Below are 26,128 nucleotides of genomic sequence, written 5' to 3'. Positions count from 1 at the left end.
ATTTGAAAAACGGTGTGCACTCTGACAGAGGAGTAAGATGGTGCTTAACCACAATGGCTCATCTTGCCTGTTCAAACATTACAGGAGAAAGTGAGGTCTGCAGATGCTGGAGATGAGAACTGAAAATGTGTTGCTGGAAAAGCGCAGCAGGTCAGGCAGCATCCAAGGAACAGGAGATTCGACGTTTCAGGCATAAGCCCTTCTTCAAACATTACACTTGTGTAACCATTGATTTGTCAGAGAACAGCCAGTGCTGATAGAACTGGATTTCCCTACAACTGTAGCTCTCATCCATGGGGCTGAGATCCTGCAATTGCTATGGGATTCCAGTGGAATCCTTATTTCATGTTGGAGAAATGCAAAGTTAATATAAATGCATAGTGAAATTGCATTGTTTTGTCTTTTTTCCAGGCTATGAACCGTGGGAAGGGTCTTCTCCCAGAACCGAATCCTATGCAGATTCTGAACAGCCTCAATAATCCAGCGACATTGCAGCTTCTCCTAAACCCATTAATACATGGAGGCACTGGCCCTCAGCAAGGTGAGAGCTGGTTGCTCAGTCACCAGAATAGATATGTCTTCACCCATAACTAGCTGATCTTCTCTGGTTCCCCACTGTGTCAGGAATGGATGATACCGGTTAATCTGGAGCTGCACAGGCTGGTAACTGGCTATCACCAGACCCTGTCTATCATGTGCATACAGATGATCACTGAGGCACTTTCAGTGCCATGGCTTGATTTAAGTATACTTTATAACTTGAGGTCTTGAACGCCGAAAGATGTGCATAAGTGAAGTTTTCGATATATGTTGTATCAGGTTTATAATTTCTGCAGTACTCCGAATCTTCTGTCTTGCTGTCCTGTGGCAGCTTACAATCGAGAGTAGACTATTTGGCTGATCGAGCTGACCTTCCCCTTTTTTTTTAGACATGGTAATTCTAAAACTTTAATTGCAATGTTTTGCTTCTCTCTCTGTTTTCCAAAGTGTATTTCTGTTACATGTGCAGTGCAGCAATTTGTCCTTAATCTTCATGGCATTACCCACGGCTGCTCTCGTACATGGTTTTGATATTTAGCTCTGACCCTAGCCTTTCTCCTTTGAGCCACAAGTCTAGCCTGTTGCTGTTTGCCAGATAATGATTGAAACAGGGCTTGAGGAGAATGTTTATAAACTAGGGAAGCAGCAATAGTATCACTGCATGTCATGAGTTAGAATGAAAGAGGTGTCCATGCATCTCCTCCATGAGTTACTAGAGTCCATGTGATGAAGAGACCCCCAGAGTATTGTGATGGAAGCAAAGCGTTTTATTCAGGAATGATGATACTTATCCAAGTCAAGATGGTGTGTGACCTGGAAGGGAGCTTGGAGCCGGTGGTGCCTGGCCTGAGATAGTAGTGTTTACCTTCTAGGTCAGGTGGGAAGTTTGCACATGTCACCTGCTCCCAATCAGAATATTAAGTCTTTTAGCGTCTTAGGGATCATCTTATTCTCATGAAGCTTTCTGTCTGAATTTGTGTAAATACATTTTGGATCTTTCTGATGCAATCATTTAATTTCTGATTGATCTGCAAACGTTTGAATACACTAAAGAAAAATGTTAACTTTAACTGTGAAAACCGAACCAGGAATACTAATTCTAAGACTTTATTTTATTCAGGAATTCTGGGAGCTGCCCCTTCAATGCCTCTGCTGGGGAACCCTGGATTAAGTGCAGCCCTCTTACAGTTGGTTTTACAGGGACAAAACCCAGCACAAACTCAGGTAAACTTCCAATTGTGCAGCCAGTCATTGTAAGCTAGCTTGGAAAGTTGCAAGTTTGGTTTTGTTTGTTTCAGCTTCGGAGTGTCCTGTTCTGGTGACCTAAGGAAGTACACTTGGCTTTGGAGGCTTTCTGTTTTCTGTGATGACACTTGGCTCTGTTCTTCCTGTTCCCTTCTGTTCCCTCTCTGAGAAGGTGAGCTGTTCTCTCACAGGGATACTACCCCTTTTAAAATGGCAGGGATGGCAGAGATCAGTGTGACAGGAAGTCACCGTAAGCACCAGCGTCAGCCAAAGGTTCTTCAGATTTTTCCTATAGTTCTAGCTGCTGTTGAGAATTTTATCCAGTTCCTAACGCTCTTAGTACAGCAGTGTTCCCATCTTTTTTTTAAGAGGGTAACAATGATGTTTCTGATAAACAAATGCACAACTGCACCACACTGAATAAGGCAGGTTTCATTTATCTTTAATTCCCATCTCAGAAACAGTAAAACGGAATTTGATTGGTGCAGGAACTTCTCTTGAGCTTTTGGGATTTTTCTGCCTAGGGTTGGGCTGGCTGCTGAGTTATTACAGATCATGATCAAAATGTTATGTTCAACTTAAAAACGGATCAGGTAACCAATGCACTGACCAGAGCTGTGTCTCCACCTCAATGGAGGCTGAAAGCAGTTATGTTCAATATGGCTTGTTACCACCTGATCATCACTTCGCTATATAAACTGGATAGTTCATGACTGTACTGTTTGACAAGCCCCTCCATAATATGGTACAAAGGGGCCATGTTATCTCTCAACCATGGTATGTAACAGGCTGAGCTAGGTCTCCTGTCAGCTTTTGGAAGTGTATCGACCTTTTGAGGCAATGCCTCCTGACCCAGGGTGATTTCTCCACTCTTGAGTAAGTCCGATTATAGATCCATGCACATTGGGTTGGTGGGCAACTTCCCTTGTTACCATTAAATTTTGATACAAAGAGAGACATCCATCAGCCCATTGTGCCCATGCTGGTCATCGAACACCTCGCTACCCAAGTACAGTTTCCCAGCACTTGGCCTGCAACTATATATGCCAGGATATTGCAAATGATCCTCTAAAGACCTCTTCAATGTTGTGATGGGTCCCACCTCTACCACCCTTTTCAGGCAGAGTTCCACATACCACCACTGAGAGAAAAATTATTTCCTTAACTCCCTTCGAAACCACCTTTCCTTTACTTGACATCTATGCCCACTGGTTACCTGCAAAGTGAAAAGCATGCTTCATCCACCCAGTCTAAACCCCTCATAATTTTATATACCATAATCAGGTCATTCCTCTGGCTTCTCTGCTCAAACGAACATAACCCCTGTCTATGCTCCTGCAGTTTGGGCCAGTCTAAAGTAAGGTGCATCTTTTTCCCAGTGAATCTTTGAGAATGTCCTTGAAGCCCCCCTGTGCCCTGCTGGTAACTGAGCTTGTTGAGTGAGTCTTGTCAGGTGTATAAGCTGATTGACCATAATCAGTACTTCGATAATGGGAGTGTTCGTTTGAGAGAGGGCACTGAGATTGGAGTACCCTTCCTGTTAGTAGATTTGTAAGATTTTTGCAGAAGCATTGCTAGTGATATTTCTCGTGGGATTTAAGATGTCTGCTGTGCACCTTCGCTCACAGAAATGCAGGTAACACTACTGTCCTGCAGACCGTAGGTCCGGTGCCAGGTTTTAGATGTTTATCAACAAGCAGTCTGCTTCGGGTGTGCTGCTGTGATCCTTGGCTGTCTGAAGAACCATGTTGAATTCCGTAGCTGGCATCTGTCCTCGCTGACGGGAAGCTTACAGGGTATGGGAATTGGTCCATGTTCTCCAGTGACAGTCAGGGCGGCAGTATTGTGCAGCATGAGTAGGCTGGTAGATGCTCTTTTTTGTCTTTGAGATGTTTAGTGTAAGGCCTCCTCACTTTCATGCCTCTGAATGCATTGACAATGTTTTGGAGCGCCTGCACACACACACACACACACACACACACACACACACACACACACACACTCTCTCCCATGTGGGTATTGCAGCTTGATGTCAGAGGCCTGGGGTGGTCTTGGCTCAGGACTGGAGGTGGTGCAGGCTGGACAGTTTCCTGCTTGTTCTATGCTGAAGCTCCACTTCATTAGGCAGTTTCATGTCTCCAGGGTGATTAGTTACAGTGAGCAAGATGGAGAAGAGTTTTAATGTGATGATATGACCTTGCATGATCCCAGTGTGTTTGCGATGGCTCTATTGAGAATCATTGCTTACATCTCATTGCACAGTATTCCGAGAATGGTGAATAATTCCTGCTGGCAGCCAAATTTAGAGAGAGCCCTCCCCAACCTGTCTTCATTGATGAAGTGGACGCCTCTGTGAGATCAGATCGGGCTGCTGTCTGTACGGTTCTGACCTTGCTGTGAGGGTCATGTTCACTGTGCTGTTTCATGGTTGGGGTCGATATTGTGTCTTTGGGAGGAGCTGTCCCACAGCTGGGAGAAGGATGATGTTTTCAATGAGCTAGCCCAGATAGTGTTGGAGGAGTGCAGAGCCTAACTCTGGAAGGCACAGTTACTGCACACAGAGTGAGCCGAGTGTAAACACCTCTTCAGTAACTGAAATTCCGACCTGTCATGTTCCAGTCCATAGAAATCTCTGTATCCAGTCAGTGAGGGAGAATTATGTCAAAAAAAACTTGTAGAATTCTCTCTTTTGTCAACAGAATGATTCACTGGTATCATAATCTATAAGATTATATAGAAACTATTGAGTGAAGCTAACATTTCTGTCTTAATAAAGTGAAGATTTGAATGTTTCAGAGCTCGCACCAAGGCAGTGTTGAAACCAGTGCAATTTAACTACATTATCGGTTACCCACATTTCTATTATTAGCTAATTACAACAGGCATGTACTGGTCAGAGTTGGAATCTGAGGAAAGTATGGCACACATTAGTATAGTATTGAAAGCTCCTTGCAAAATTTGGTATGACAATAATCTGAGTATATCAACAATTGTCTGTACTTTGATGCATTTAGAGAGAAATGTTTTTAACTTTCAGGCGTTAAGGAAAGTGGAGCAGTATGTTACACAGCTAGTTTCAGTGAGAACTGACAAGACAGCAAGTATTTTACACCAATACTAAGAGCCAGATAAGAGGAACCATGTGGTAATTCGCAGCAACCTAATATTCAGTGCAGGAATTCAGAAATGCCGAAATAGTTTTTGACACTCGAGAGTCCCTCTGAGTGACTGGGTTCAGATTTCTAAGCACAGCAGTGCCTTTGAATGTATTGCTGTCATCCCTAACATCCAGTTGCAGGCTGTTATTCACATGGTGGGTACTGACTCTTCATTAAGGTTGTGTGTGAAATTTATGAACATCTACAGTCTTTACATTTGTATCCTTTCTACTTCAACCCTGCCCCTCCCTACCTGTGGCAGAAAAACAAAATAAGCACTTTACTCCTTTTTTTTTCAAACAGGAAGACAGATGAGGTTTTCCTGAAATAATTAAGATCCAAGAATGTGGGGAGTCCAGAGCTAGGGGGCATAGGTTTAGGGTGAGAGAGCAAAGATATAAAAGAGACCTCGGGGCAACTTTTTCACACAGAGGATGGTACGTGTATGGAATGAGCTGCCAGAGGAAGTGGTGGAGGCTGGTACAATTGCAACATTTAAGAGGCATTTGGATGGGTGTATGAATAGGAAGGGTTTGGAGGGATATGGGCTGGGTGCTGGCAGGTGGGACTAGATTGAGTTGGGATATCTGGTCAGCATGGACGGGTTGGACCAAAGGGTTTGTGTCCGTGCTGTACATCTCTATGTGACTGTGTGTGGAGTTGAAATAATGAGTAAAAGAAAAAGTGGGAGAAGTGAGTGGGAGTGAAATTTGACACATCCTCCGAATCTGGTTACCTTAACCCCAGAATGTAGAAAGTAATTGATACAAATGGTCATCACCTCTCCAACTCCGACTAAGTCTGCAAACAGTAAATGTAACCTCACTGCTTTAAGAAAGGAGGGAGAGAGAAAAGGAAGAAATACAGACCTGGAGTCTGACATCAGTGGTAGAGAAAACACACATCCATTACAAAAGATGTGGCTACAGGATGTTTAGAAAATAATTGTTTCATTGGACAGAGTCCAATTGGATTTACGAAAGGCAGCTCATGTATGACAAACCTGAGTTGTTTTTTGAACAGGTTATTAAATAAAATTGAAGTCCACACGATTGTGGGAAATATACCAGTATGGATTCAGGATTCTGAGATGGAAGAGAATATGATTAGTGTGAGGTTGTGTATTATGGCAGATGCTTGTATGGTGAGCAATGGGAAACTGTTTGATGTCTAATGGGACCTGATGTCGCTGTACATGTGCCATGGAAAGTTGCCATGCAGCTGCAGCAAGCAATTTGGAAGGTGGACAGTCAGTTAGCTTTATCATGAGAGGAAAATGAAAAAAGACCCAACAAAATTCAACCGTATAGTTCTCCGGAAGGATTGTTTGCCAGCAAGGGAGTGCGGCAGATGTTCACAAGACTACTTTCTGGGTAATGGGTCTGTCCTATGGTGAGATTTAGAAGGCAGTCTCATAGAAACTGAGAAAATACTTAAAGGGACAGACAGAATGAATGTTTCCACTGGCCGAGGAGTCTAGAATGAAGGGGGACAATCCCAGAATGAAAGGTAAACCATTTCAGACTCCGATGAGGAGGAATCTCTCAGTCCGTGTTGAAACTTTGGAATTCTTGACCGGAGGGTTATGGAGGCTCAGATGTAATTGATAGATTTCTAGTTGCTGGATTGAGAACGTGCCTTTTAGTTTATTCAGTGGGGCTTCATGGTTGAAATGGTCCCTTGTCTTTCAGTCCTTTCATGTGTAGATAGGATTCTTGCTTTCAGATTTCAGTGGATGTTAACTCCTCCTTTTGGGCCTGTTTACTAAGGTGGCTTTCTTCCCTGGCACGACGGAATTGGGTGGCTTTTACTATTCTTACTCTGTCTATCTACTCAAATAATGACTGACCTCTCATTTTCTACTGCATTCCCCTTTCCCTTCTATATCTGTTGTGTCCTAGAATGCTTTGCTTGGGAATCCAGTTTTTCTGCAGAATCTGGTTCGGACCCAGCTGATGCAAAATAAGGAGAACCAGGCATTCCTCAATGTAAGTCTACAAGTAGATTATCATGCTAGGGTTTGACTCCGTTGTGTTGACAGACAGCGCATACTAATCACACTGATACAACTGCATCATTTTTGTTTTTGGATGAAGTGGACACAGATCAATTGGTTTATTTGTTGCAATAATTAAAGTCCAAGATGTGAAGGGTGAATATTCCTGTGGTTGGGAATGGGCCCACTGGTCCTGGGGTCTGCAGTGGGTGTGAGTTACCGTATTCCATTGTTCACTTAAACACACTCCCCCTTCACGGGGGGGGAATGAAATCTTTCCAATGTTGATTCACAGTTGCATGATTTACATATTGTCATTCATAATTTTTTTAAAAGACACAATTTATTAGTGTCTTTCCAATGGTTCTATTGCATTATAACAAGTGCCTGGCAAATGAATTAATTTGATTTTCTGTTGTATTTCTGCCTCTCATTTTTGAATCTTGCTCTGCTTTGATTTGTTCCTCCCTGCACTTGGATCGATTGATCCTGTTTCATGTTGTGGGGCAGTTTATTCACACTCAGCAAGGACATCCAGGCTCTGATTCAAAGATTACCTCAATCATGTCAAACTGATGTTTTGTGAAGTGTGGCCTTTCCTACAAGGGACTAGTGATGTTATTGTACCCACTACCAGGTTTTACACAGACAACCGTCAGGTTCTCTCCGTTCTCAATAATTCTGATTCTCTGGAGCTTTGCCACAACTCACTTCAGTTTCCCAACACCAAATTGTTCCATCCCCAATAGAGCTGTGTTGGAACCAGTGCTCGTTATCACAATGGTGGGGTTTTACAAATTCAACTCCTCTGTCATTTTTCCTTTTGCTTATCCATGCATTTTAATACCTTGTACACTTGGTCTTTGTTAATATCCACCACCCCACCAGCTTTGGAGAAGGGGAATTCAGTTTTAAAAATGTGGTACAAATCAAAAGAATGGCAGATGCGGAAATTCAGAAACAAAACCAGAAATTGCTGGAAAAGCTCAGCTTATCTGGCAGCAACTGTGGAGACAGATGAGAATTAACGTTTCACGGTTGGGTCACTCAACCCAAAACTTTCTGATCTCTCTCTCTCTCCACAGATGCTGGAAAAGCTCAGCAGATGTGGCAGCAGCTTCAGGTTCTGTTGTTTAAAAAGTGAGTTGTAAACAGTGAAGTTTCCATCTGGTACAATGAACTGTAAATCAGTAGCTGCTTACATATTGCTCTGATTTCAATTCACATTCTGAGGATATGACTGTCCATGACCTAGTGTCTATGTCCAGAGCTAAATCCTTCTTGGTGAACAGACAATATGAAGGGATTCCCACAGTAATGACCATGTGTACAGCCTAATCAGGGATTTTACTATTAACGTAATTTTAACAGGTGGGGATGTTGGGTGAAGAAACTAATGCTCTCACATAAAGTAAAAGTTTGGAGCAGCAGTTAATATAATGGTAAAAAAAATGAAGACCTTTTGCTGGAGGTGGAAGGGAAGACAGATTTGAGGTTACAAGAAAGGGGTTTGATATGTTAGATGTACGTTAGGCCTATTCCTTGGATGGTACATTGCAGCGTGCAGCTGTGCAGAGGGACCTGGGTGTCCTTGTACATGAGTCACAGAGGGTTGGTGTGAAGGTACAACAGGTAAATAGGAAGGCAGATGGAATGTTGTCCTTCATTGCTGAAGGGTTTGAGTTTAAAAGCAGGGAGTTTATGCTGCAGCTGTACTAGGTACTGATCAGGCCACACCTGGAGTACTGTGTGCAGTTTTGGTCTCATTTGAGAAAGGATGTACTGGTGCCAGAGGGGGTGCAGAGGAGGGTCACTGGGTTGATACCAGAGTTGAGGGGTTTGCTTTATGAGGAGAGACTGAGCAGACTGGGATTGTATTCATTGGAATTTGGAAGAATGAAGGGGAGCTTATAAAACCTGAAATTATGAAGGGAATGGATAAGATCGAGGTAGAGAGGATATTCCCACTGGCAGGTGTAACTAGGGCAAGAGGGCATCACCTCAAAATGAGGAGGGAGCAAATCTAGGACTAAATTACAGAGGAACTTCTTCACCCAGAGGGTTGTGAATCTGTGGAATTCCCTGCCCAGGGAAGTAGTTGAGGCTTCCTCAGTAAATGTTTTTCGAGCTAAGATAGATAACATTTCAAACAATGAAGGAATGAAGGGTTATGGTGAGGGTAGGTGGAGCTGAGGCCATGAAAGGATCAGCCGTGATTGTATTGAATGGCCGAGCGGGCTGGAAGGGCCTTAGTTTCATCGTTCTTAGATTCTTATGCACGAAATGAGGAGATTGCTGGCTTGTATATTTGCATTGTATTCAGTAATTAACATGACAGTGCATTCAGTCTGAATCCCTCTGCCTGGTAACCAACATTTAATTGAGTAATTCACATCAAAATATAACCGCAGCATTGTCTGTCTGTATTTTCAGAAACCTGGCATTCTGGGTGAATCTCCTCTTGCAGCTTTGCACCCAAACCCAGTTGGACTCGGAGCCCCCCCACAGCGGGGAAAGGGACTTCTTGGGGAATCCCCCACAGGTATGTATAAATCACACAGGAGCCCCTCCCCTTACTCCCGTATTGCACTTACAGACCCCTTTCTTAGCTGTTGTCATCTAAATCATGTTCTGGACAAATCCAAAGTGGATGTTTAAATAAACTCTCCCTCCCCTCTACCCCCTCCCCCTCTGTGTCTGAACTGACCAGTTACTTTCTCATTGGCTGCTACTAATGCAGTCTGAAATTGAGATCCTGATCTGGTGAGTTCAATTCAACTAATGTGACTTGTCCAAAGGGCCCAGTGCCTGGTTGTCTGTCTCCAAGTGGTCGCTCTGGTGATTGGAGATGTTCCAGTGGGGCGCTCCTTGCCTAGCTGAGTAATAACATTGTGTTGTTACCGCCTGCAGCAGTGCAGTAAGGGGACCCTCTGCTGTGGCCCTGCCACGCCAGGCTAAGTGTAGCTCTCCAAACAAGAAGCAAGGAGATGTCAGGCCCTGAGGCCATGGGCCAGTCTGAATGGGAGAGAAGATATAGAGGACTTCATCAGCTTCAGAGCATTGGCTGGCAACATGGAGCTTGTGAGCTCATTTCAGGGAAGATAATTTGGCTGAGGTTTCCATTCAGCTTGACTTTAATTAACCTATCTTCTCAATGTGAGCATTTGTGCCACTTACAGGACTGAATTCTGAGAGAGCACAAGCACGGATGAAGCTGCCTATGGTGCCAATGGGGACAATGCAATCACAGCAGTATCTTGGACAAATGCCAGCAGACATGCAGGGAATGCTGGAGAATCCATCCCATTCCCGACAAGTTGCCTCTCCTCCAGTCACTCCAGCTCCTTTGCAAGGAATCCCTACGTCCATCCTGGGCTCTGTGCTCAGTGACCTGAAGAAACAGAGGAAACAAAACATGGTGCAGTTGGAGACTGGCTCAGCCACGTCAGGGGTAAGAAGCTTGTAATGCCTTTGAAGGATTGCAGTGGGTTTTCTGTATCCTTTTGTAGCTAACTGTCTGGTTCGTTTGTGTGTTATTTAAAAATACTTTTGCAAGGTCAGGAGTGAGTCAATCATTGAATCTCTACAGCATGGAACAGGTCATTCCCTATAGCTAACCCACCTAACCTGCACATCCCTGTACACACTGGGCATTAGGAATGGCCAATCCACCCTAACCTGCACATCCCTGTACACACTGGGCATTAGGAATGGCCAATCCACCCTAACCTGCACATCCCTGTACACACTGGGCATTAGGAATGGCCAATCCACCCTAACCTGCACATCCCTGTACACACTGGGCATTAGGAATGGCCAATCCACCCTAACCTGCACATCCCTGTACACACTGGGCATTAGGAATGGCCAATCCACCCTAACCTGCACATCCCTGTACACACTGGGCATTAGGAATGGCCAATCCACCCTAACCTGCACATCCCTGTACACACTGGGCATTAGGAATGGCCAATCCACCCTAACCTGCACATCTTAGGAGTGTGGGAGGAAGACACGGAGAGGCTGTGCAAACTCCACACAGACAGACAGTTGCTGAAGGTGGAATCGACCCTGGGTCCCTGGTGCTATCAGGCAGCAGTGCTAACCACTGAGCCAAGTCAAGATTGAATAAATATTTTGAGTACTTTTTCAATAAAGCATACAAGAAATTGCTGTTGAGCATTGTATTTGTTAAAGATAAGTGTAACAGAGAATGGGGCAATGAAGTGGAAGGGGAGAGTGTGGGTTGAGAGTATTGACTGGGATCCCAGCAATTTAAAAGTATGCTCCTTCTGTAATCTCCTTCTGTTTATTTTTCATCGCCTTAAGCAGCTATGGTCAAGGTCAAGTTAGGTTTGTCTTCCCAGTGTTCTGTTCACAGTGCACCATTGGGAACTCTGCTTGATTGGAGCATCAATATTCAAAGTTGTGCATAAACAAGTAAAAGATTGCAAAGGGAGTGTCTGTGGTTCGACAGCACTGATCTCCAGACTGAACATTGCTCAGTTAGCAACTTTCACTCTAAATAAAGTTTGAGAAAAGAGTCTTGCTCTGAAATACAATGGGTGACATTAGAACTTATCAAAAGTTATTTGGACTAATAAATTGAATCATGACGACACCGAAGCTGAGTGAACTTGTCCACCAAGCCACCTACACAGTGTCAGTTACAGAATTTGTTTCTGGGTAGCAGTGAGCTTCTGTCCGTTTGTATGCTGAAGCCTCTGGTTACGTAGATCACCAGGGTCCCTTTGTCTCATAAGCACAATGGAGAAATGTTGACTTCTCTAGTAGGAGGATGTAACTGTAACACTATTGACCTGATGTGATGTGTTCCCTCTTCCTATAAGTGTCCCCTCAATGTTTCTAACAACAAGCAATAGGCATGGTGTGTGGTGGACAGTTAGCAAGACTGTGTCCATTTAACAGCTCAGGTTAATGTGAAATAGACTGTGCTGACCAGCTCCGTGGTAATTAGAGAATTTACAACATTCTGGAAGCATCTAAAATGAAGTGTCACTCCTCTTGATCTCTTCCATTGGACAGTACAGCACCCTGATGGGGTCAGATAAAATGCCACTCCTATTGTTGGAGAACAGATTTGTGTGTCAGGCGGTGCATTTTAAGGTGGTTTTGGAGTACCCCATGGAATTGGGACAATGCAGAGAGTTCCAGGTGAGAACAGTCTGCCCTGTAAATAATGCACTGCCACATTTTATGTTGCAGCCATCTCTCTTAGGGGAACCACCAAAAGATTTCAGAGTGCCTCAGAATCCATATCTCAATCTGCGAAGTGTCTTCCCTAGTAACGTTTCAGGTAAGGAGTGGTCTGGAGCTTACGGTTGAAGATTAAAGATGAGTGGGTGACATAATCATTGGTACTGTGTGTATTTGTTCACCTGTAGAATGCCAGAATCATTATGAAGTGATGAATTGTCTTTATTTTGGGTTTAAACTGCCCTGCCCCCACACTCCCCCAGTTCAGCGGGTGATTTCTGACCCCAGTCTTGACCAATGTTTATCCACATCGCTGCTGTGCAGCATGCCCGAAAGATCCGAATTGGTGTTTGATCTCCCTCTTGGTCCTCGCCTGAACTCTGCCTCTGAAGGAGGAATGGGGGGAACAAGATGGAGAATTGTCCAGACTCCCTTTTCGTGCCCTGACCGATTTCCAGCCTGTTCTTTTCACAGCAGCACCAAGCCTTCCGAGACACTCTGTTCACGTTATACAGAGAAGCTTCACTTCTCCCGCAGAGATGGTCATGGAGCTGCCTGGTGTGAAGAACTGTGGGTTAGAAGAATTCAAACCAAAACAAAATACATATTGAGTAATACTGCTGTCTGCTGTCATTGTCACTTCCTGCACTGTTTGTCTCTGGGATTTGGATACCTGGTTAGTATTTGCAAACTGTGCGTAGAGACAGTGGGAATGAGAGTAGTGTGCTTTGTAATGCAGTGTCTGTTTACGTATCAGAGTTGTGCACTCTGCCCATGAGTTTCCTTTCATCATTATTTTTGCAAGTTTGTACTCTGCTTTTTCTGTTTTGATCCTGTTAATAAGAAATAATATGACATTTAATGTGAGGGACTGACTAAAAGACAAGCAGCATTAAAAATAAGTTTTTAAACATATCGAACAGGTATGTGACCTCTGTGCGGAGAGCGAACAGTTCTGGGGTCTCGGCTAATAAGCTTGGAAAAGCCAACACGTAGTCTACTTGGAGAGGTCTCATCGGGTGGTATCATTCTAGCACTTGTGTGTTTTTTGCTTTCTCACACTCTCCATTCCCCTCTCGCCCACTGCACTCCATCCAACCCGCCGCCCCCCCCCCGCCCCCCAAACAAAACTCTGGCAGTTATGTGTCTCCAGGAGAATGAGCAGTTCTTGTTTAACAAAAACAAGAACATAGAGCAGTACAGCATAGAGACAGGCTGTTTATCCCACCAGGATGCCATCTAAACTAGTCCCACCTGCCTGGTTTGTATCTCTCTATTGTCTGTCTAAGTGCCTCTTTAATATTGCTATCACATCTGCTTTGACCACCTCTCCTGGTAACATATTCCAGACGACTACCACCCTCTGTACAAAGCTTCTCTCGCATATCTCTCTCAAACTTGTCCCCCCTCATCTCAAAGCTATGCCACCTATGACTTGACATTCCACCCTGGGGAAAATCCTCTCTGTACTCTTTCCAGGTTCTCATAATTTAATTTACTTCTGTCAGGTTGCCACTTGGCCCTACGGCAACAACAACTGAAGTTGATACGTGGTGCCTTAAGTATCCATGTCGGAGCTTGTAACACAGTGACAACGCACCGTGTTCTCAGGCTGTGCAGTGTGATTGGTGTTCTCGGACTGTGCAGCGTGATTAATGCTTTTCTGTCTGACAGGCAATACTAACAACTCCATGTCCTATGGCCATGGTACTGGTCTCCTGGGAAACTACCCCAGCTCTGGCTCCAGAGGTCACCTGGGATCCAGCATCAGTGACTATCCAGAGTCTGGAAGCAGCCAGCTGAGTTATGGGAGTTATGAAAGCTACGATAATTACAGCCACTCTTACAGAGACTATGAGCAGGTACGTTTTGGATATATTGTCTGTGAGCAGATGGGAACTGCTGAATGGGTTCGATCCTGAAGATAGCCCTCCTGAAAAATTCCTTTCACCATAACATTGGAAATTAATGGTAGTCTTTTTAGCAGATAAACGCTTGATGCAGTGTCTGTCCACTAAGGTTGCCAGCAGTCATTCCTATTCCATGTTGTTTCCTGTAAGACTCCATAGAGGAGTCTGCTTATTTCGTGCTATTTCTGATAAACTGCCTGGAAGGGCAGGAGAGGGAGGAAGTGCCAATCTTTAATACAAAGTACATGTACCTGAATGAGAACGAAGCCTAACACAAAAGGGTGTAGCCCAGACGCTGGAAAGTGAGATCAGTTTCGATCGATGGACCAAAGGGCCCCCTCTATGCTGTACCACTCCTTTACTCTGAAGGCTAATCCACTCATATTAGATTGCAAGGCACTGAGTGGAATGGGATTGGGGAAATTGGTCACCTCTATTCTACTAATATTGTAGAAAAGGCCATGTCTTTGCATGAAAATAAAATTTGAATTAACTAACTCATTACCAAAACGTATATCGTCTGAGGGTTTTCTGATGTGTTGAACTATCTCTGAAGGTCAACATTGTCAGTGTCTGCTACTTTCAGTCGATCTAAGTGATTCTGCAGCACTATTTGAATAAAAGCAGGTAAGTTCCTGTGTAGCTAATAATTATCCCTCGTATTGTATGGAACAGGTGAACTGCTTATTTTTTTTCTCGACTGTGTGTGGGATCTAACTGCATATTTTCTGGTGCTTGCTGTACAGAACTGAACCATCCAGGGTTGAACCAGTACTCCATATTACAGCCCATGAGGTTGTACTGGGTGTTAGTTGGGGAGGGTTGGGCTTGAGCGCTATCTCTAATCCATCTCCATTAATGATGGAGACTCTGAAAGAAGCAGACCCACCCAGACCTCCGCTAAAGATCAGTTGCCTCTGAAAGGACAAGCAAAAACTGACATTACATTTATAAGTTAATATTCTAATTTTATTTCATTAGGAAAGTGAAATGGAGCGCTACCCACTATCACGTAATCCTGGGCTTAGAGGATACAGTCGTGACAGAAACGAGGTAAATCTTATCAAGGCAATGGAAGATGAGAAGTTGTTGGTGGAGGTAGCTATGTGGTTTGGGACTGTAGGTTCTCTACATAGGATCCAGCCTAGAGTACCACCTTACTCCGTCTCCAGACTCCAGTTCCCTCTCTCCCCCAGAGGCTGAAGGTAGGTATCTATTGTTGATCTTAATACACTGGATTTGGGAGGGGCAATATCAGCCGGGGCTTGTGCTCATCAGCCCTCCTGCCTAAGGAGGGACTGGGCTTCACTTGGGGAATGCTGTGAAGGTTTAACAGCTGCCACGTTCCTTTTGGGAATTTCTTATATAAGGGTGACCGGCAGGTAACTGGGAGGTCATGGCAAAGCAAGACCTTAACAAAGAGAATTGTTTTGGTGGTGAAATGAAGGGGCTAATTGAGGTTTGTCTCTGCCTAGGAAAGGGAGATGGAGCGATACTCGATGTCCCGTGATCCTGGCTATGGAGGAATGGGGGGCTACGGCCAGGATCAAAGTGAGGTAGGTTTCACAAAACAAGTACACGACTGGAATAGCATGTACTAACTGGTCTGTAACTGGCTCTTAGCTGGGAGCTAGGCCTGACCACATTCAGCTACACACCATTCTGGCTGTGAAGTATATACGGTCACAATGGAACCATTCAGTGGTGTACTGCCTGTGAGTCTGTCAAACTGCTGGTGTTCCCAGCAACGCCCAGCCTGCACTCCGTTTGCTGGTCTCTGCAAACCCACTGTCAGCCTCCATTCACTGAGCCAGGTAGAATGAACGGTAGCACAGGGTGATCGCTGTTCACTGGCAACTGCTGTGAAACTGCACCTTTCAGTCTCACGGCCTGTCTACACTTGGTTTCTGAAATGACCCAAGTCCAACAGTGATGGTCCCAAAGTGAAATCTGTCGCAGGGTATCCCAGTCTCAAGCTGATTGATGTGTTTTGCAGTAGAAGGTTAACAGCACAGAAAGAGGCCAGTTAGCCCATTGTGTTCACACCAGCGGAACACTTGGAGAAAAATCTAAACTGACTCAGGGATTTCTTTTGTCAGGAAAGGGAGCTGGACCAGTACCCACTGCTACATGACCCTGGACTTGGAGGATACGCAGCTGACAGAGATGAGGTAACAATTCGAATGAAGAACCTCTTTGAGCTATCCACCGAGATAGCTAATGATTAAAACCTCGAGCTTCTGCATCTAGCACAGAGCATGTTGGTAGCAGAATTCAGACCAGCAGCTGCTTCTCATAGACATATACAAATGTGTTCCAGCCTGCAGTTTGAACTTTGAGTTTGCTTAGCATACAGAGCTGATGTTTGAGATTCTCCAAGCGGTCTTCATTCTCAATCCAGAGATGGATTTAGGTGAACTGAAGCATTTTGACTCCGGTTTCTCTCTGGAGCCTGTTTGTTGACTCACGTTCTGATCATGTTTGGCTGGAGTCAAGTCTGTGGCCAAAATAATTTGCCAGTATCAACCATTCAGGCTTATGTACACGTAGCCAACTGGGTGAGGTCTGAATTGATGACGTGGGCTGGTAACATTCAATCTGCTCCCAGTTTCTCAAAGGTCCGACGAATGTGAAGTAAAACTGCACCACCTGAGTTCATTGGGTGGCCTCCTGGGCTGGAGTTCCCTTAAGTCTTGTTTATTTGGATGTGGTTGTGAATTGATGAACTTGATTTTCCATGTAGGATTAATGTTCCTTTTTCCTGTTTAAGCGATCAAATCCAGGTGGATACAATGATTTGGAACCTGCTGCACCTTCAATGTACTCCAGTTCTCCCACTTCCTATTTCACAAGTGGTGTCCGAGCGGGACTACGACAGAACTACTCCACCAAGGTAGTGCGCTCATTCTCACAGAGTACACTGTCATGTTTATACATTAACACATGACTGAGGCTCATTATCAACCAGGGCTACACAGAAGCTTGTTTCAACTTGGACAGATCAGGTTTTTTTTTAATAATCCCTCATCTTCCAGATTTGGTATTTTATTTCTTCATCGGTCTGTGCTTTGATAACTGACTGTAGCCAAGGCTGTACGTTTGGGCTACGTGAGGAGCTATGGTGGTTAAGTCATGCTCCTGAATGCCCTGTTCCTTGCCCTTCATAGACGTTGTACCTGTGAACACTGACAGAAATGTCAGAGATGGATCTCCACTCCTCAGCTAATGTGTAATGAGATGTGTTTGTGGTACATGAAACCACAACTCAGCAAGTGAAATAAGAGTCTGTCTATTCTTGTTGAGACCTGGTCAGGGCTGGTCCCCTCCGTCCCCTCCTGTTTCTCTAGCACCACACGTTGGGGTAGAATCAATTCCAACACCAGACCAAGTGTTTTTGAGTTGCTGTAACCATTCTCACACATCTTTGCTTTGTGCTCAAGGAGTCACTTGGTAGAGAAGTGACTCTCTGACAAGTATGACAGGCAATTTCACTGACCCTGGTATGAAGGAGCAGCTGTTTGGGAATATTGGTCAGATCACCATGAAATCCTCTTCCTCTCCGACTTGGCCACACTTCAGGGGGGTGAGGCCTTTGATTAAAGTCCCTGAAGGACGGCTCAATATGTCCTTGCTATTTTGCTGCAATTGGGTTGGAAGACCCAGATTTCCAACTGGAAATGACTTTGTGCTGTTTGGTGCGAACAACTGAACTGACTCACCAGTTGACAAGGGAAATTGCACTTCAGAAAGTTTCACATTGACTTCCCTGATTAAGGATTCTGTATAACCAACAACTTCAGATGCCATCTGAAATTCGGCTCACCATTAGCTGCCTTGTGTGTTGACTGGGCACAATCGGAGTGTTTTTGATTGATGTCACAAACATGTTACCAGCTGACCGGAATCTGACAGCTCCCAGGTTCAGCAACATGAACCCAGTCCTGGATTATGTCAGGGCAGTGGAATAGACCAGGAGATCTGAGGGGTTGCTGCAGACACCCTTCTCAGCACAATCCTAAATAACAGCTAATCTGGCAAAGATTTTCCTGTTCCTTTTCCACCAATCTAACAGTTATCTCTCTCTCCAAGAGGGAAGTTGTAATTCTGCCCAAGGGAATGTCTCTTTCTCTGCTGGTACCTTTTTTGCTGCCTGACTCCATGCAGGGTCAGTGTGTAGTTGTAGGGGTGGGGTTGGGGGCAGTTCTTTTTGTGGACAGAATGAGAGGATCTAACACTGAGCAAGCTGGGAATGTGACTGTGATGTGCTGTGTTGTAGATGAATCCGATGCTGAATTCTGGGGCCGGACTCCTGGGAGCTCGACCTGCGAACTCCCCACCAGGCTGTATGCTGAAGGTAATTGTCTGATAACACTCGGTTTCTTTTGTGTTCTGCCTGTGACCACCGTGGCTGTTCCTCTGGCATTGGGATTACCAGAGCACTGTCCAATAGACTGTAACTTTGAAATTGTCAGGGTCCTGACCGAATGTCAGAATCATAGAGAAGTACAGCATGGAAACAAACCCTTCGGTCCAACTTTTCCACACCGACCAGATATCCGAACCTAATCTAGCCTCATTTGCAAGCACTTGGTCCATATCCCTCCCAACATTCCCTCTTCGTATTGCTGTAATTTGAGATACGGCCTTCCCTTTGCTTGCCCCAGTTTCTATTAGGATTTCAAATCATATGCTCCGTTGATAGTCAATTAAAGGTTGTTTTACAAGTTTTGAACCCATAGGTAGAATTAAAGCCATGTTCTCATGAGATGACAGGTGAAAGTCAGCCAGAAAGTGGGGAGTCACCAGGTATGCCTTTCACCAGACACTGTGGGACTCCTGCGCAAATGTTGATCATCGTGATTTGATCAGGGGTGATGGGAATTTTATGGCAAGCTAGAATTTTTGTTTTTTTGTTTTCAGAATACAAAGATTCTTGATGACCAGCAAACTACTTAACTTCAGTCATTGGGTCATGATCTCAACGATGTTAGCTGGCCTGGTCTGAGAGAGCTGAGCTGAGCTGTGCACATGTTCATGAACCAAGAAGCTCATGGTGTTGCAGCATTGATGAGTGCCATCCCACTTTCTGGCTGACTTTTTATTCAGTCAGCTCATGGGAACATGACTGACATTTTTAATTCCACATATGGATTCAAATCTTGGAAAACAGCCTTTAATTGAAGTCGAAGTGAGAGGGGAGACTGGTTCACTCACTGACACTGAAAGCAAGTGGGAAAAACCTCCAGTCATACCCTACAAACTAAACACTCTTCCTTAGGTCTACCAGAATTCTAGAAAATGCTAGAAAGCCTCTAGATATAAATCATTACTGATAGTTATAATTTCTGTTCTTTGGATCCAGTCTCTGTCTCCCAACATCAGAGACCCATTGGATCTCCTCAGAATGGTGTCCCTTGCTTTTGTGCTATCCCACTGAAGCCTGTGTTGGAGTGGCTGAAGGGTTTGGTCGATTTGGTTGAAAACCAGACTTGAAGTGAATGTGATTCTCTCTCTCTCTCTCTCTCTCTGTTGTAGGCACCACTCGCTGGTCACAAGCGAGGTGCGTCTCACCTGATCCCATCGCCTGAGCCCAGCCCAGAGGGAGGCTACATTGGTCAGCACTCCCAAGGTCTGGGTGGCCACTACGCTGACTCTTACCTCAAGAGGAAGAGGATATTTTAACTGGGGACCTGGTGTTGCCATCGAGAACGACGTGGTTATTTTTCGCTGAAGGGTGTATATCTTGTACAGATGTTTTTAATCTCTGTGTCAAAACACTTCAGTCTTTGTTTTTAGGAGGAGGGTGAAACTTCTATCTGGGAATTTGGAGGATGCAGAAGGCTGAGACCTGACAAACTGACTGAAACGTGACCCCGTGGCACCTTTGCATGTCAGCCACAAAAATAATCACCGAATATTCGCTTCAAACTCTAGTTGTCAGGGGAGATGAGTGTATGATAAGGTGGAATTCACCTTATCCACTTTGTCCCTCCAATCTCACTGTTACTGACTGCAGTCTGGGACCAGCAAGTGGATGCTCTACTGAAGCACACTTTCATCATAACTCAATGAATATTAGCCTTCAGTCCACTGCAAATTTAAACATGTGTGAAGTTAGCTGCAGATATTCTCCCAATAATAAGCTGCATTTGTAGAGGACTCGGCACTTCCTCAGAGCCACACTCTGAAGCTGAGCCCTTGTTTTTGTTGTTCCAGCAAAGTGTACACTCAGTCCATCAACTTTCAAAGCAGGTATTCTACCTCAAAGGCTGACACCGTGAACTGTTGTTTCTGTCTGGTGATTCACTTTGCTTTTGTGTCATGTGCTCCAAACATGTACTCAAGTGTTGGATTGAATGCAGTGAGATATTTTCCTTTAGTTTAATCACACTGCACCGTATCCCATACCCTCAACGTTTGAGTTTGATTGTGCAGCCAACTGGTTTGGTTTTCAGTCCTTCTGCATACCTCTCAAATTTGTCGGTTTGTTTTTTAATTGTACTTCCTTAATCTTTCCTTTCATTCTGTGAACAATTTTTGCCTTTGATTTAGAAATGCCAGGTTTTTTTAGATCTGCAATTTTTAGTGAATTATTTGCAGAAAATGGGTTATGTGCTTGCCCCTTTTTTTCCTTTGTTTTGAAACAAAATTTAAAGTAGTTTGGGTAACTAATTTTGTTCTTCCTGTTTCATTTGGCATGTGTTTGTTTCTACTTTAGTGACAACTTTGTTCTGCAAAATCTTTACACGTTGAATTCCTGATGTCTGTTAACCTGTGGAACCTTTATACCAGCCAAGTTTCCACTAAGCTTAGAGAGCCTGAACCAACAAGTAGGGGACCCTAATCCTAAAATAAACCAAATGTAGATGTCAGGAGTGGTAGCAGACATTGTGGACACTAGCTTCTGTCGCAATGCTGTTTGCATTTTAAAGCTGCAGGAAGTTTTGGAAGTCTCTTCCAGTTGCCTCGCAGTCCATCAACACCTGCACTGCTTGTGCTTTCCCGGTAAATATACTTGTTTTGCCTCAATATTTGAAGTGGGCGGAGGAATTTCTCCTTCGCTTTACCACACCTCTGATGCTTGGTTCCTGTATTAGAGACTTGAGCTGAAGGAAACTGTTCTCCTGGAGCGTCGGTCTAATTTGTACAAATTCAAAGCAACCCCCTGTTTTTTTACACTGAAGATTAAAGGGGGAAGGAACAGGGACAGGCTGCAGGAAATAGATGGTGAACACCATCTCTGGGCCTCCATTCTTGTTTCTCTGTTCCCTTTCCAGCCACCAGATGACATGCTTGGAAAGCAGGACATTCTGGGAGAGGTTGGGATATGAAATTAGAGAGAGAAAAAAGGACAGGTCCATTTTTTTAAAAAAATGTCCAGTTAATCTTTACATTCTCAAACTATATCAGAGAAAAAAAAACAACTTGCACTGAGAGGAAATGGAGGTCTGAAGCATCAACAGCCTTAGTTTGAGTTCTGTCCAGTCCCACGACAATCCTCTGTGCTTTGTCTGTACTCTAATCCTGTTAGAATGGACTTTGGACAATTATGGTGGGCAAGAGGTCTCACATCTGACCAGGTGGATAGCAACTAAAACGCAGCCCTCATTCCAAGGCATTGTTTTCACCCACTGTGGAGACTGGGGAGTTCATGTTAAACGTGGCTGCATTGACATTGGTGACTCTCTGGGATTGGCTGTCTGAGAGTGGCCAAATATGGGGGAAATTCCAAACCCAAGCTGAACGGGACCCTGCCTGACCCCCTTCTCCATGTTTCAGGCTGAGAAACCGAATAGTAATGAACAATTTGAGCCTTATTCTTTGCCTTCTTGACAATGGTCAAATGTAGTCATGATCTGCTCATTCAGAAGACTGGAGAGTGCCTGGGTCTCCCAACCTGTGATTAACCTGCTTGGTTCCTCTTCAACTAAAATTGTGAAAGTGACTGGCATGTGAGCCAGTGTAGCCTCAGTTAGGAAGTGAAAGAGTCGGTCAGCAGTGACCTCTACTGAAGTGGGTCTGTAAGTGACTGGGTTCAACTCCACTTATTTTTACAGGAACACTGCTAACGCTGATCATGGGGTACCTGGAGATTTCTGTACATCTAATGGTTATTTCCATGTCTCCTGGCCTGTGTCACTGCAAGCAAGGAAGAGTACAGCACGTGCAGATGGTCTGAAATACTTGCTGGCCATCCACTTACTCTCTCCCACAGTGAGTCCTGTCTTCAGCCAGCACTATCACAGGAACAGACATCAGCTATTCAATCTGTCCCCCATGTGCTGGTGCAGGACGGCCTTCATGTTTCTCAGTTACCCACTTGCACCACTGCAAAGCTCTGTCATGTGCTCTGGGGGCCAGTCACTCCGGCTCCTCTGTTCTGTAGGTGCCTGAAATCTCTCCCAGACCAGCTGATTGGGTGGGATGAAAGGTGACAGAAAGGTTCTGGGAAGACAGGAGGGTCTTCATCATTTGGACACAGTTCAGCTGCATTACTGAGTAGGAACTGATCGCAATTTCATGTTTGGAGACTCCTGTCTACATCTCTATTAAAATTGGAAATTGCTCTTAATTCTGTCTGTCTGTTTTAAACTTTGTTAAAACACTCTGCTTATTCACTGCCATTCTCCACTTAGCTGAATTCTTAGTGTTTGGATTTCTAAGCATTCACGTGAGTAATGGGTCCCTTTAATCTGATGCCATGTTCTGTGGGACGAGAGCAAAAACAGTTTGTCCCTCAAGCCTAAATTGTAAGAGATTAAAGGTAAAAGTGGGTCTCTTCTGGGTGCTCTGGTTTCCTCTTACAGTCCAAAGATGTGCACATTAGGTGGGTTGGCCATGCTGAATTGCCTAGTTTCCAGGATGTGCATGCGAGGTGGACTAACCATGGGAACTGCATGATAATAGGGATGGGAGGGAGCGGGTGTTGGGTGTGGGCATCACTAGCTCAGCCAGCATTTAATGCCCAGCTTTCAGACCACCTTGTCAAACTACTGCGGTCAATATAATGTGGATACACGGTGTCGGCAGAGAGAGATGTACAACTTTCCCAGTAACAGTTGAGAAGCAACAACACAATTTGGAGTCAGGATGGTGTGTGACTTGGAGGTGGACTTCCCCTGACCTTCTGGGATGCTGAGGGTGGAGTTGGGGATTGGATGAGGTTCCTGCTCCTGATGTTTATACAATTACATGGTGTCAGGTGTACCTGTGATGCTCTGCAATTATGCTGCCTGTTCATATTAAAATGCTGCTACTACATGAACACGTTCATAGGTGACCGGAATCAATAACTCCATAATTCTTCTGACCTTCAGACAGACTGTTGTGGAGCTCCCTCTCACCTTGAGTGTGAAATTAATTTCATGAAATAGCATCTTAAAGATTTGCGCAGTTTTGATAAACTCTGGCCATGGGCTGTAGCAGTACATACATAGTCATACATATTCTGTCACCCACTTCAAGGGTTCCTGTGCAAATAATCTTTTGATGGCAAGGTCTCTGCAAATATTAACACATTACTTTCGAATAGTTAGAGGACTGGGAACACTCAACAAACTAATTTACAATCCGAAGGTAAGAGGCAATTTGCGAATTAAATAAGTAGCAAAGCACAGTTGAAGTTTTCAAAACTGGGTAAAGAATCCAAGATGTTTGGATGTGCCATGGTCCCATTGAATGGTGGAACAGAACTGAAAGTGACGTTAACATGGGAACCAGCAACTGAGGAAAGCAATGGCGGAACAAGGTCCTGAGCCAGAGTTCGTTGGCTCCAACCGTTTTTCTTTTCTCGCTGCTTTTTCTCTCTTTTGTTTTTCTCTCTCTCTCTCTCTCCCTCTGGAGGGAGTGCAGTCACGGAGGCACTGACTGGAGCCCAGAGCAGTTAGCCACTGGGCGGTTGGTGTACCCCATCAGAAGTCTGGCAGTCAGTGGCAACGTGAAAGCGGCTGAGGGCCAGGAGCAGGATTCTCGCAGTCAGTGGGGAGAAGGCTGGTGAGCCCGAATGATGGTCTGCAGTGAGATGGCAGTGGGGGGGAAATTGAGCCCTTGTGGGGAAAGCCCAAAGTGCTGCGACTGCTGGCTCATGGCTAAATAAGGACCATTATTTGGAACTTTTTAATTTTACTTTTTATTTTATACTATACTGTAATGTTGAACTTGCAACTTATTTATTTTTCCACTTTTTACTGAAGATTTTGTACTGAGGTATCTTGTAGCTGTGATGGTGCCAGAGTGGTGACGCTGTAAACCTTTCATTGTATTCCCATCCTCAAGGACACGTGACAATAAACTTCAGTCCTAACCAAAGGGAGAGATTTATTGATTGTCTATTGAAGTTTGTAATGTTTCATTTCTGACCTGATTTAATTCCAGACGTTGGGAAAGTTAAAGATATTAAGGAAATCTTTGATCTTTAGAAAAACTGTTCAAGATGTGGGCAAGTTTCACAATTTCCTAGTTTATTTAACTTGGGTGTTGCTAGCACATTTGCAATCCTGTTAGAACACACCTTGGCACACGCTGGGATTTGAACCTGAGCCTTAGGCCCTTGGCAGGGAACTACACCCACCCCCATCCAGGGACAGCGGGGTAGTGATCCGCCCTCTGATCCTGGAGATGCACACTCTTGATCCTGTGGATGGTAGTGACCTATTCTCTGTCCCGGAGGGTGGTGGTAGTGACTCAGCCTCTGTCCTTTGGGAAGAGGGATCGTAGTGACCCACCGTCTGTCCCTGGTTGGGGGTGCAACTGGTAGTGACCCACCCACTGTCAGTGCGGAGGGGTGGTAGTGACCTGCCCACGATCCCTGTGGGGGGGAGGGGTGGTAGTGACCCGACCTCTGTCCCAGTGGGGGAGTGGTTTTTGACCCAGCCTCTGTCCCTGTGGGGGTGGGGAGGGGCAGTAGTGAAACAGCCACTGTCCCTGTTGTGGCGGGTGGGTGGTAGTGACCCAGCCTCTGTCCCTGTGTGTGGGGGCGATGGAAGTGATCCAGCCTTAGTCCCTGACTGAGGTGGGTGGTAGTAGCCCAGCGTCTGTCGCTGTTTTGGGGGGGGGGGGGGGGGGGGGGGAAGAGAGATGGTGGTTGTGACCCAGCTTCTGTCTCTGTTGGGGTGGTAGTGACCCAGCCTCTGTCCCTGTGGGGGTGGGGGGTGGTAGTGACCCTGTCTGTGTCCCTGTGGGGGTGGTGGATGGTAGTGACCCAGCCTCTGTCCCTGTGGGGGTGGTAGTGATCCTGCCTCTGTCCCTGTGGGGGTGGGGGGTGGTAGTGACCCAGCCTCTGTCCCTGTGGGGGGTGGTAGTGACGCAGCTTCTGTCCCTGTGGGGATGGGGGGTGGTAGTGACCCAGCCTCTGTCCCTGAGGGGTGGGGTGGTAGTGACCCAGTCTCTGTCCCTGTGGGGGTGGTAGTGACCCTGTCTCTGTCCATGTGGGGGTGGGGGGTGGTAGTGACCCTGTCTGTGTCCCTGGGGGGGTGGTAGTGACCCTGTCTCTATCCCTGTGGGGGGTGGTAGTGACCCAGCCTGTGTCTCTGTGGGTGTGGTAGTGACCCTGCTTCTGTCCCTGTGGGGGTGGGGGGTGGTAGTGACCCTGCCTCTGTCCCTGTGGGGGTGGGGGGTGGTAGTGACCCAGCCTGTGTCCCTGTGGGGGTGGTAGTGACCCTGTCTCTGTCTCTGTGGGGGTGGGGGGTGGTAGTGACCCTGTCTCTGTCTCTGTCCCTGTGGGGGGTGGTAGTGACCCTGTCTCTGTCTCTGTGGGGGGTGGTAGTGACCCAGCCTGTGTCCCTGTGGGGGTGGGGGGTGGTAGTGACCCTGTCTCTGTCCCTGTGGAGAAGCCGGGGGCCTGTCCCTTTAAGGGTCGGTGATGACGTCAGCGGGCGGTCAGCTGACCCGGTGTCATGGCGGCGGCCAGTGCTCGCCGCGGCCTGGGCCTGGGCCTCAGGCTGTGCCTGGCCCTGGGGCTCCGGCTCCCCCACTGCGGGCACCACAACCCCCGGGGGATAGCCCCGCAGCGGGCCCTGCACACAGGCCCCAGTGAGTGAGGGGGGCGGAGGAAAGGGGGGGGG

The 26,128-nt window shown here is 45.6% G+C and overlaps 2 protein-coding genes across 2 annotated transcripts in view; both read left to right on the top strand.

Moving 5' to 3' along the window:
• raver1 (ribonucleoprotein, PTB-binding 1) overlaps positions 1–22,638 on the top strand; it is a 35,213-nt gene extending 12,575 nt beyond the window's left edge. Inside the window, exons 5-16 of the mRNA XM_060855004.1 lie at positions 412–541; positions 1,661–1,764; positions 9,373–9,481; positions 10,119–10,390; positions 12,166–12,256; positions 13,831–14,018; positions 15,048–15,119; positions 15,542–15,622; positions 16,166–16,237; positions 16,837–16,959; positions 18,343–18,420; positions 19,602–22,638. Of these exons, the coding sequence (XP_060710987.1) occupies positions 412–541; positions 1,661–1,764; positions 9,373–9,481; positions 10,119–10,390; positions 12,166–12,256; positions 13,831–14,018; positions 15,048–15,119; positions 15,542–15,622; positions 16,166–16,237; positions 16,837–16,959; positions 18,343–18,420; positions 19,602–19,748 (1,467 nt within the window). The 3' untranslated portion in view covers positions 19,749–22,638. The remainder of the gene's footprint in view (positions 1–411; positions 542–1,660; positions 1,765–9,372; positions 9,482–10,118; positions 10,391–12,165; positions 12,257–13,830; positions 14,019–15,047; positions 15,120–15,541; positions 15,623–16,165; positions 16,238–16,836; positions 16,960–18,342; positions 18,421–19,601) is intronic.
• Positions 22,639–25,960: 3,322 nt separating this feature from the next.
• LOC132835843 (F-box/LRR-repeat protein 12-like) overlaps positions 25,961–26,128 on the top strand; it is a 6,433-nt gene continuing 6,265 nt past the window's right edge. Inside the window, exon 1 of the mRNA XM_060854939.1 lies at positions 25,961–26,100. Coding sequence (XP_060710922.1) covers positions 25,961–26,100 — 140 coding nt within the window. The remainder of the gene's footprint in view (positions 26,101–26,128) is intronic.

This window comes from Hemiscyllium ocellatum, chromosome 45 (genome assembly GCF_020745735.1).
Source record: "Hemiscyllium ocellatum isolate sHemOce1 chromosome 45, sHemOce1.pat.X.cur, whole genome shotgun sequence".
Lineage (NCBI taxonomy): Eukaryota > Metazoa > Chordata > Chondrichthyes > Orectolobiformes > Hemiscylliidae > Hemiscyllium > Hemiscyllium ocellatum.
The sequence above is the reverse complement of the archived record's forward strand: the minus strand, read 5'-3'. Positions and strand labels throughout refer to the sequence as shown.